General features: G+C 34.2%; 1 protein-coding gene across 1 annotated transcript in view; it reads right to left on the bottom strand.

Moving 5' to 3' along the window:
- Positions 1 to 1335: 1335 nt before the first annotated feature.
- The window catches only part of USP10 (ubiquitin specific peptidase 10), a gene marked incomplete at its 3' end in the record, with an annotated part of 28517 nt that continues 17492 nt past the window's right edge, over positions 1336 to 12360 (bottom strand). Inside the window, exons 5-11 of the mRNA XM_009575352.1 lie at positions 11198 to 11289; positions 9524 to 9633; positions 8998 to 9053; positions 7490 to 7593; positions 6607 to 6706; positions 5154 to 5334; positions 1336 to 1501 (exon numbers count right to left, since the gene is read on the bottom strand). Coding sequence (XP_009573647.1) covers positions 1336 to 1501; positions 5154 to 5334; positions 6607 to 6706; positions 7490 to 7593; positions 8998 to 9053; positions 9524 to 9633; positions 11198 to 11289 — 809 coding nt within the window. The remainder of the gene's footprint in view (positions 1502 to 5153; positions 5335 to 6606; positions 6707 to 7489; positions 7594 to 8997; positions 9054 to 9523; positions 9634 to 11197; positions 11290 to 12360) is intronic.

Raw genomic sequence — 12360 nt, 5'->3', positions numbered from 1 at the left:
AAAGTTTAATTTATTACCCTGTATCACAAGCGCTCAAACTGTAATGTCAAAAGCATGCTTTTCGTCCTATGAATTATTTTTCTATTGCAATTATTACTATTATGTATTGTATTATTTGAAAAATAAGATAAAAAAAATTTCAGAGCTGCATGAGAATACAGAATAAAATGTCCTGGTACTTAAAGTGACAGAGAATCACAGGGCTTGGAGATCTCAAAAAGTCCTCCACTCCTCTGAATCAATTATAACCACTTGTGTAAATCCTGACTGGTGTTTCTCCAACCTTCTCTTAAAGCAGCAAGGACAACTCTACAAGCACCATAGGCAACACCTAGTCTAGGTCCTATTCCTATTTACTGTTTGGGTATCACAGAGAAAAATCAGTCTTTTCCTTTTCAGAGCAGCCTTTGACATACTAAGTTTTACATCCGGTTCCATCTCTCTACTTCAGTGTTTTTTTCATCTTGATGCTGAACAGCTCCTCCTCCTTATTTGTTCCTTTTATATCACAACTTTTATACTGCTATTCATTTTGATTGCTCTTTTCCAGATATTCTCCAACTGTGAAGAACATTTTTCTTGAACTGATGACCTAAAACTGAATATAGTATTACTGACAAGTTGGGGTTTTTTAGGGCTGTGTACGGCAAACCAGTCAACCACACAGTGCCAAGGACACCGAATGGTAGTGTTACTGGCTATTGAAATATTTCAGATTATTAATCCAGAGAGAAAGATAGTGATCACCAGATGATCACCTCACTTTTAGTGAGGTTCTAGATGGACTTCTACCAGGCCAATACATATTTTCATTTTTGATTTGTAAGTGAAATGTGTAAATCAAAATCCATTGAGGATAGCCACAGACAACCATGCAAGTGTTCTGCTACAAGACTTTTCTTCTTAAAGCTAGAGTGTGCTTTCAAACGGTACTCTGAAGAGCTGCTCCTTTACTAAGAACTCCTGGCAATCCCCAGGAATCAGTATGTTAAGATCAGCTAAAAGATGTTTTGCTCATAATAGTATGTATTATTACCACAGTTCACCCTGTTAATTTAACATACACTCCAGTAAAACCTGCAACCAATTACTACACCAACTCAGAAAACATAACTACTTACAGGCATGGTTTTGTTTAAGAGTTAGTTCTCTTCCTTTCAGTGTATGCGTTCAACTGCAATACGTTTTACCGCTGCAGGACACTTTGAAAAGGTTAGTACCTCTTTTGTTACATAAGCAGTAGTGTTCAAGTAACTATTTGTAAAGCAAGAGCTGTATAAAAATCCTCTTAAAAAGTTTAGTATTTGACTGTAAAAAGGGGTCAACAGAACACACCTCTTGCTTGGTTTTTGTGGTATAACCCTGGACAGACTCTCTTGCCACCAAACTTTCCAATGCATCCTGAACTGTACGTATCTTGTCTGACTGGATATCCAGTTGCAGGGTGAAGAAAGGTTGCAGTGTAGCAGACTCCTTAGAACTCTGCTGGTAAACAACAGATCTATGGAAACAAAACAGTTAAAATGTAATAAAGCAGAGTAATTTTCAACAACATAGAACCTCCAAGTAAGAAGTCTACTTTAGTAACTCGAATTATAGTTAAACAAAACACAAAAATACAAAGGTTAAGCCTAAATTTCAACAACCTGAATCCACTTTACTGCAATGTAAATGATTTTCACATCCACTTAGAGCATACTGAATGGGATTATACTTGAATTGGTTTATTTATGCAAGGGTTAAAACAGTTACTGGATAAGCATCAAAAGTTTAAAGAAAAATAGTGAAATTTTTGATAATGGATTTAGAAAGATTTACCTCCAGACTCTTCACATTAGAGTTTTGAAATTATGTTTTCCAACAGATCTTTGGAAGCGCAAAATACTAGTGCTTATCTAACTGTATGTTTTACTGTAAAAATTACAACTGATTCCAGATTCTCCAATAAAAATACACAAATTTTTTAGTCACTTCCCTAAGACCAATTTCACAGTGATTTTAAATTGTTTGCTTAAATCTTGCCATAGGAAATATAAACTATGCTCCATTGAGGACTGACATTTCCTTTTCCTCCCATCATTTTCTGTGTCCAGATTTTGTCCGTGTACTCTTTTGTACATAAATTGGAGTCTTTCGGAAAACTGGCAGCAGTAACGACCTACGGCATGACAACATGTTTCCTGGGGGTTTTTTGCTTTTATTTTTGTTTGAAGTGTATTCAGTTGCAGCCTTTAAGTAGCCTGGCTTGGTGATTGTTGTTTCGTGCAATGAGACAGTACACTCTTCAGCCACAATGTCACTGTACTAACTGGACTCTTCCTGATTTTCGTTTTTCTTAAACTTCGCTGAAAACTTAAAACCATCAAACATGGCTCAAGAATTTTTTATTCTGAAAGCAGTACTTACATTAAAAAGGCTCAGCTGCTACAAAAATGTGGTTTTAAACAGCCAAAGAAATCACTACTGTATTATATTGTTATGTTTGTTATAGTGCCTTATAAAGCTTGAAAGCAGTAAGATAATTAACAGTAGCTCTAATCGATGTAGCCACGCTGAAATTTCTCCAATTTCTCCAGGTCATGTACAAAATGTTAACATAGAGGTTTAATGCTTGTACTGCAAACGCCTATCAAAAGAGCCCCTTTGACTCAGGCAAAGCCCTGAAGCACCAACAGAAAGCCAACGCATCTTTATATTGGCAAATATATATCCTTTTAAGAGTGCGTATGAAAAACAGTAGCATCTTTATTTCAGTTTAACACTTCCTCCTTGGCTATATTTAAGGACAAAACCTTCAACACATGGCAAGTGCAGTGTTTCGACAAACAAACCCTTCACTGTGCAAGTCTTGCTGCTTTTGGATACACTTCCCAAACCCTTTTTAAGCTAACCATTATTTAGTGCAATAACCAACAGAAAAATGCTAGCAACGCCAATTGTTTACAAGTCCATGTATTAAAGATTTAATTTAATACGGATAATATTCTGAAAAGATAATGTTAAGGAATTTTTTTTTTTTTCATTATTAAAAATTAAATTGTAACATTTCTTCAAAACATTTTCTTCAAAAAGATATGCAGAAATTGATTTGATAGCAAAACCTTTGCTGGACTATGATTTTTCAATAACTATCACTTATTAGAATAATTACAAATTTCAATTAGTAAAGGGAAAATGCATCACTTTCAATGAACAATTACTCTCGGGTACTGTAAGAACTCTACAGTAAGAATTTTTCAGGAAAACAGGCACTGCCCATTGCCACCCTGCTTAAACTACAACAATGTAATTGATGTATTTTCTTTATAAATAACAGTGCATTTGAAGGGAAAACTTGGTACTACTTATGGAAATATTTAGCAGACTTCTAACTGGCTTGTGAGCTAGCTTGCATAACAAATATTTGAAATTCACACAAGCTGAAAGTCAAAAGGGACTCCTGCACATGAACAAACCAGATCCTGACAGAACTGTGTATCTTCATACTTACATATTTAAGCCTCACATTGCTTAAGGAAGACTTTTGGGGTGGTTTTTTTTTTTTTTAAGCAATTATGCCTAAATAGGCATTTAATAGACAATTAAAGCCTCAAGAGGACAGCCTAAGTTTCCCAAGCCAAAAGATGCCAATTCAAACCATGTTTTCCTAGCTGCTTTTTCCATTTGATTCTTCCAACTTCTGATGCTTTCATTTAGTGGAATTCTACTGGCAATTCTGTATTCAATCCTTCCTATCTCCACCCTCAGCCTCAGAGGATGAAGCTTTCCAACATCACAACATCGGATATTGCTTCTGTGGTAAATTGTGTGACCTGGTTTGGAAGCTAAATAAAGTGGGTGTGGTGACAGCAGACAACAGATACCGGATTGGACCCTGTGGTTCTGTTGCTCAGTGCAAGTTTTTGCCTTTTTTCAGTATTACCTTTGCTTTAAGTCACTTTCTGTGGACTTCTACAGAACACAGTGTTCTCTCGGTATTCTTAATTTGAAAACTGATGGAATCATGCAGACATCTAAACAATTCTGACCATGATAAATATATTAAGGGTATTAACAATACCTTGGGTACATGAATACATACCATCAACGCAGAATTTCATCAATATGTACAAACATCTGTCTGCCAATTTCTATGGAAAATATCATTTTATTTGCCAGCTGACTCAAATCCCAGAAGAATAATTTCAGTGCATTTCACAGGCAGAAGGCACTAACCCACATTATTCACACCTCTAGACTGAACACCTGGCAACACAGGGAGTCAAACACTAGCAATTAAGTGTCTGTCTCCAATTTAAAAATAATTCTTCAAGTCTAGCATTTTTGTTTTGGAATATGTTTTTAGCAAGTGTTTACCTTGCTTTCACTCTAAATTATACATTTCTCCGAACAAGTCATGAGGCTTCCTTTCCAAAAAATACTCTTTCAGTATCTACTTTCTGCCTTCATCTGGTATCAGATCTGAATATAAAAGTAATGTCCCACATTCTTTTCATTCCTGTAACATCTTGTAGTAATTTACATTTTTCCAAACTTCTTTCACCTTTAACATTTATTAACTACTACATATAACTTTGGGGGAAGCATGTGTGTCTATGCCTCTTGGAAGCATAAGTGTCTAAATAACAAAAAGTTTACAATTTTTAATTTTATTTCATTCTTTTACTGACCAGATTTAACGCTTAGCAAATCTCACTATCGCTTAGTATCCTTATTTACAAGATGAGTCCAGACTCTTCAGAGGTCACAAAAATTAGGTAGCTCTAATGTTCTTTGCAATTCTTAGACATTAATATACAAAGCATACAGATTTCAAACTCCTCCTCTATATGCAATTCAGGGCTTTCGTTCTCTAAACAGTTTGCTCTTTTAAAACACTTGAAAAGATTCAGACTCTACAATAAGTTATAGAATCATTTGATCACTGATCAATCCTTTGATCATTCTGGTCCCTCTTCTGAGCTCTCTCTAGCATAACAAATGCTTCATGGTAGAATGTTCATCTCTCCTGGCCTGAACAAACTGTGTAATAGTCTCTTCCATCACAGTATTCAATAATGGTGAAAAATACAGAAAGCAAAGCAGAGGAAGAAGTTACGTGTAAAGGCAAAGAAGCCTACAGTCTCAACAACTTCTACGAAAAAGTACTATACCTTATATGACCACCAAAAATATCAGTAATTGGAGTCTGAACAAAGTCAGCCTGTCGAGTGACTGATGATTTGTTGCGAGGTCCCACTTGCTCCCATTCATCCTCACTGCCTTCCCCTTGTTCATCTTGCTCCTCTTCTTCATGAACAGTCTGAGCCTCAGGGCCATTGGAAACTGAGAGTTCTTAAAGTGAAGATGAAAAAAAAATGTATTGATTTTTTTACAAATAAAACATGTATACAGATAAAGAATTTGAAAAACAAAAAACCCAATACAAATAATTTTCAGAGGATAAAATGTTTTCATGTATCATAGATTTGAGAAAGTAAATGCGAACAAGTATATTCCAGGCTCACTCATAGGTGGACACATCCATGTATTAACAGAATGCAGCTCACTGATGACTGTATGTAAACAGATGTAGTTTTCTAGCAAAGTTTGATCTATTTTTAGTAGTAAATTTATGGGGTAGAAAATTAGAAAGTCAAGTGTTATTCTGGAAACATAATTATGCCATTATTAAATACAACTCCTTTTCTGCACAGATTTATTACAGGGAACCCAAGGCTTAGCAAATATTTTCTTTGCAAGTGCCAAAGTCAGGAGGCTATAAACTGCACACAGCTAAAGAACAAAATATGGAATATTCATTTTATATCATAAAAAACTTACCCTACTAAGGAGAAATTGGATAACTAGTGATCTTAATTCTATACTTGGCTAACACTAACAGTGTTTTGTTTCATTTTTAATAGGGGACCCAAACATAAAGCCACTGTAAAATAAAATGGCATTTTACTCTGCATACAAATTCTAATACTTCTTCCAAAGAAAATTTTTCTCCACATTTGTCAGTAAGAATTTTAAAATAATTTAATATGTTCTGGTTTATATTAGATATAAATTAGCCATTAGTCTAGAAGTTCCCACTTCAAAAAAAGATCTTAACAGTGGTTTAAAGATCAGTGAAAAAACACAGATATATTTTGAAAAAACACACCATGGAGACAGCCAAAACCCCAGTAAACAACTGACATTGCAGGTATTATGAATGGCAAACATACCTATGCTTAAGACAAGACTATTTGACAAGATTATTTGAGTTAGCCTCAAATAATGCTCAGCTGAGCTCAGTAAAAATTTGTAATACAGAAATTTGTTGTTTAGGAGGACCAGGTATATGAATTATTACATGATAATGCTTTTCCAAATACCCAGTAACACTTCAGGTCATTTGTAAATTGGACAGAATGGACTCATTTTACCCTTTGGACAGATTTTAACAAAAGATTACTTGTTAATGTCTTTGAGTTCCCTAAAACACAGCATTCTATGCCTATCTCAACATCATCTCCAAATATTACTCCATATTAGAGAATCACCACAAAAAAAAAGGAGAGTATTTGAAAGTTTGAAAAATTAAGTTTGCTAAAAAAAAAAAAAAAATCCACTAACTTTCATTATGTGGAGAGAGAAGTTTCTTCAGGGTCAGCATTTCTTCATGTAGTCCATTGAGGATAAATCCCAAGTATTCTTCAGCATCTTCTTGCCTGCCCTGAATAAAATGGTTTTTTTTCAATTATTATATGACATTTTCATGTTTTCATTTTAACATAAGGTTCACGACATTGAACATCGAGCTTTCTCCTATTAATTTAGCTAATTTACCAACTACTCAGTCTAAGTTGTAAAGTCAAATAAAGTTTAAATTTTACTGTAACACCACCTCATTTTTAACCAGTTCAAAAAGAACCAACACATTAATTGGTAACCTGCCATAAGCAGTAAGTACACACATAAGCTTGACCTGGATACAAGCATTTCTGCATTCTTCTCAATACAAATTCGATTTAACATGCGAGTTGGTAATTTTTTTCTTTTTGCTATTTCTTTTAAAAGTAATACTAAAAGTTGCTGTCAAACCAAGGCCAAATCAAAAGATGGTTTGAACTATTATCTTTTCGTTAAATTGAAGCTAAACCTGAAATAGTATTTTGAAGTCCCTGTGGACCTTCAACCATTCCAAGCTGAATCCCAAGCAGAAACGAACAATTGCTCATTTCTTAAATATAAATCAATAGGTATCTTCTTTATAAAAAGAGATGTTCCATTTCAATAGTAATTTTTTCATTATTCTGACATATTAAACTGACAAACTTGTAATTAACATCTTCCTATGATTTAATTCTCAAGACAATCTAGCTTCATTATAAAGAACTATCAACTAGTTGATTTTACTGGTATTTAGGCACAGAACCTGATGTATGCTTTACATTGTTTTAACGACAGTGACTGCCTTGCAATGCAATGACAGAAGTCAAAGATTTGTAAGTCACACCTTTTCTGACAGACTTGACTTTATAACCGTCAAAAGTCTATAAATGTATGTAGGTTCAAAGGCAGCTCCTGGTCGGATGTCTCTCACAATTTTATCGCCTAAAGCTGCAAGGCAAAAGAGAAGTACATATAAATAACAACATATAGAAGTTTTTCTATATTATACCTTAACATTCTTTTCACACATCACTAGATTTCGGAATCCAAAGTTATTTTTTATTAATAGTTTTATTACAGTTTTAGTGACTCAAGCTCCGAATTCACAAGATATAACTCTTTTATCTGTAAATGTGTTTTTAAAAACATCTTACATCATCCTACATAGACTTACAGATGGTCTGGAAAAGTTAGTACTCTCTTTTTATAGTCAACACTCTGAAGATTAACAAGAATATCCATAGCCATCATAAAAGAACAATTCTAGTTGTATTTAAATTTTTGTACTACTTTTGTAGTCAAAGAACACTTCCTTAAATCTTTTATGTATTTGTAATTCTAATAGATCACTCTTCCTCACTGCAGAAAAAAACAAAAACCAAACAAGAAAAGTTTGACAGAATGTTCAACCTAATGGCAATACAAGGCCTCTGAAACTATATTTGAAAACTACGCAATACAATAAAATGACCTAGAAGTGTAATAAGTTGCATAAGACAGTAAGATTTGTTTTACAGAAACAAAACTTAAGCAGCAAACCACAGAAATGTCTGAACTGTTTGGAAATCACTGGAACAACCAGATCCTTGTGATATTTTCTTATAATGTTACATAAACACATTCCTGAAACTGTTTTTTATTTCTATAAGTTTGTAATACAAGAGATTTGGTTTAGAGATTAAAAAAATGAAACCTACAAGATAATCTATTTGCATCAAAAAAAAATTCTATTCCTCACTACATAATCATCATTGATCATAAACACGTATTAGCAAGAATGATACACTTCTAAAGTTTTCACATTGAAATAGTGCATAGGATGGGGAGGAATTAAAAGCCATGATAACATACATGACTGCAGGCAACCTCTAACCGCTGAAGAGACCTATTATGGCCCCATTTTGTTCCGACTGAAAGTGAGTGTTTAGTATTTAAGGCACAATGATAGAATTGAGCAAGTTGATAAACCAAACAGCTGGAAATATGTAAGGAAGGAAGCGAAGTAAAATACAGTGAATATCAAATGACTTTGTTAGAAAGGGCATGTTCTTAGAAGACATCTTAACAATTAAGCTGACCTTGTACATTTGGTCTACCAAATAGAAGAAAAAAAAAAAAATAAGGTGCAACACCTATGACTTCTTGACATGAATCACCACTAAGAAAAAGCACAACACTGACAGAAATGCAACAGCAAACTTTTTAAGATACCAAGAAACCCCAAAAATCCAGAGCGCCATGAAGGGGATCAAGCACCAGTATTTAAAAGTTTGAAGTACATCACACAGTGCAGATCCTTACCCCAAAGCATTCTTATGATTTTGAAACTTTTCTCCCCCTATTCCTACTCACCTTGTTTTGCTTTAGGAGGTACAGGCATATTAGTGAACTCATTCATTAAACGAACACTGAAACAGAATGGAAGGAACAACTAGACATGAGCAGCAAGTTAAGATTTAGAAGAACAAGTAATAAAATTAGATCATAGTCATTACTGACTGACAAAAAAAAAAAAAATCAAAAATACCATAATGAAGTCTCAGTAAAGTCCAGACATAAAAATTAACCTGATCACTGCTAATGAAACCAAGGTGTTAGGTTAGTTCTTGCAGCTCTCACGGTTCATTTTTGCGTATTAAACACTATTGAAAACTGATATTCCCCAGGCAACAGGAAGTATCTTCCTTGACTAGTCAAGCAATTGTAGAATACCAAGTTCATTATAAAAGCCACGTATCACCAAAAAACCACACAAAAAAGACTTCTGGATACGTATCAACTTTCAACAATTGCAGTAAGTAATAATTTGTTAGATACTTCTGAATGAGCTTAGTCAGATCACAGGTTTTTGTTTGGTTTTTTTTAACAAGCTACTTACAAACTGTCTATCATTGGTGTTGAAGTACACGGCCGCTGTGATTTTGAATACATTGGAATGGACTTCATTAAATGATACATTGGAGGGCAAGCAACCAAGGCTTGCAGGGTCTATGCAGTGGCATTAAGGAAATATTCAGAAAATATTATCTGCATATTAACCAAATATTCAGTTATATGTAAAATTATATGCAAAACAAAGCTAACTCTTTATTATGGAGACCAATCCAATAACTCAATTGGAACCGATGGATGGACTTTTATCACAACATTAACTAATAATGTACAGAAGTTACACTAAAAAACCCCGGCATCTTGTAACATGCAGTGATTTCACTGACGTTTTAATAATGTCAAAAACTTTAATTAAAGGGGAAGGAAACATTAAGTCTAGGAGCAGGAGAGGAAAGAAACTTTCATAGGAAAGACTTTATAAGATTAACAATTTGAAAATTGGCAAGTAATAACCTGTAACATGTTTTCTGGAAAGAATGGAAGAAGCCAGCTGACACACTTCAAGTGAAAGGTGACGATTCACCCTCATAACAAAACCAAACCAACCTGCTGTGATATAAAGCATTCTGCAGTGTAAAGAAGAGTTTGGAGCAACGAGTAAAACTACAGTGTATGTTGGGGGAGAAAATACTTTGAAAACATCAAGATCTGTGCTACTTGGCGAGAACACTGAACAGAAGAAATGTATTAAAAGACTGGAGGGGCAGGGAAATGACAAAAAAGGCAGCAATCTCAACAGCTAGAGAGATATATTAACTTGAACCCTATAGTGTGCAAAAATTGAGTAACAAATTCCCATGTAACATTTTAAGACTGAAAAAATGGGAGCCAATATATACAATCAGATGAGTGCGGAACTGGTTATACAAGATAAAAGCTGAAGTTTAAAACACCATCACTGGTCTGGAAACAGGTTATTAGGTTCTGCAATGACCAGTCTTGAAATTGGTCTTAATATTTTTCGCTAGCAGTTGAAGTATCCTAATTATCACTTGCAGTGAGCCATTGCTAACATAGGATATACAGATATATTAATTAAAAAAAAATTTTATTAATAAAACTATCATAATACAGCACTGAAGATTTCTGTTACCCAAGGTAAAAGTTATTTTTGCAGAGGAATACAATTTTAACACATTAAGAGTGAGCTAATCTTCCATCGTGTTATAAAAGGATTATTTTAAGCACTGCATTTACACAGATGATATGATAGCGACAGCCTGCTCAACAGAAAAGCAAATGATCCGCTTACCAAATTGCCAAAACAAAGCCAAAGAGTAGGAATAGTTACTTCAAGTACAAAAGAGAAATAATCACTTAAGTTGATGCACAAAGAGTCATGAGTAAACATAACTAGAAATTACAAGGTTTTCAGTCGTCAGAAAGTTACAGTTCTGAAATATTTTGACAGAGGTAACAGAGACAAATTGCAAATAGGATTGTGCAACCAACTTCAGGGGAACCCTGGACACAAGGTCCAATGATCCAAAACATCTCTGGATTTCTAGATGCTACCCTTAAACATTTTAACCACAGTATTGGATATGGGAAGACAAACACTTTTATAAAATACTTACCAGAATAATCCAGAAAAACTTTTGACAGATATAATATACAAATTTTAACTTAAGTGTATTAATTTTTTCCAAGGTAAGGATACAGCATTGATGTAGCACCAGTTTCCTTTGTTGATCAGCCCTCGCGGTTGCAAAGACACTGGTTTATGTATTAGTCTTACATTTTCCAGTATTTCTGCAGAATAAGAAACAGTAAATTTAGCATCAACAAAATGCACATGCTAGCCATCAAAACAAGCATCTGTTGACTCATTACAAAATAATTCAAATCAATTAACAAGATTCCCAGAAACTTCAGTAAATAATTTTTGTTCCATTAAACACTGCTCGTATTCCAAATCAGACATATTTCTTCAACCGAAGACATCCTGGATTTGGGCCAGGAGAATGCTGGTCCAAAAACTAACCATTGTCATTTCAAAACTGAGAAGACCTATTTGTTTTTATTTTTGTTTTACTAAAATTAGATACTTCTATTTATACATATATAGATATAAATTCCCATTAGCTGTAATCCCTTGCCACCAATTTCACTAAGTATTCCCCAAATTCTTCTGCTTTGAAGAGAGATGAAGCTGATATAGCAGTTTCAGTTTACTAGTTTCAACATACACTATCTTACAACAAAAATATCTTAGTGCAAACAGGACAGATGTTAACGTGGTCTTCTGAACAGTATGTTTTATTTACTGCTTCAAGACTTCCAAAATCTGCAAGATAACAGGCTTACGTAATATAATGCCTACTGTTTTCCTACTTTCAAAAACTTCAACAATGGCCCAAGTTTAAAAATTAGAAACCACTGCACATTAAGTAAGTCTGTCTCAATTATGAAACTGAGAGCAACAGGGGAGTTTTTGCAGGAAGTGTGACCTGTTATTTAGGCACCTAAATAAATGCTGTTTAAGGAAAATATTGGATCTGGTATATTTTAAATTTGCAAAATAAGGACAAGAGGTATACAAGACAGAATGAAAAATGCAAATAAACATGGCAATTGCCTACCAAGGGGGTTATTTATTCTTATAATAAATGTGAGGACCTCTAAAGCCCTTATAGGCTACACTGTTAAAGAGTTTGAGCTATTCACTAGAAGGACCATCTAAACAGACAAGACAACATGACACAGATGGAGAAGCAGAGGCACAAAGCCATGACAGAGCAGAGGAGGTAGCAGAATTGCAAACAAAATCTATGCCCTTCTACTTCCAAACTATCCCTTTACCTATAAGATCTTATTTCCTGC

This window comes from Fulmarus glacialis, unplaced genomic scaffold, assembly GCF_000690835.1.
Source record: "Fulmarus glacialis isolate BGI_N327 unplaced genomic scaffold, ASM69083v1 scaffold28203, whole genome shotgun sequence".
Classification (NCBI taxonomy): domain Eukaryota; kingdom Metazoa; phylum Chordata; class Aves; order Procellariiformes; family Procellariidae; genus Fulmarus; species Fulmarus glacialis.
Note: the sequence above shows the minus strand (reverse complement) of the source record. Positions and strands in the feature narration are given on the sequence as shown.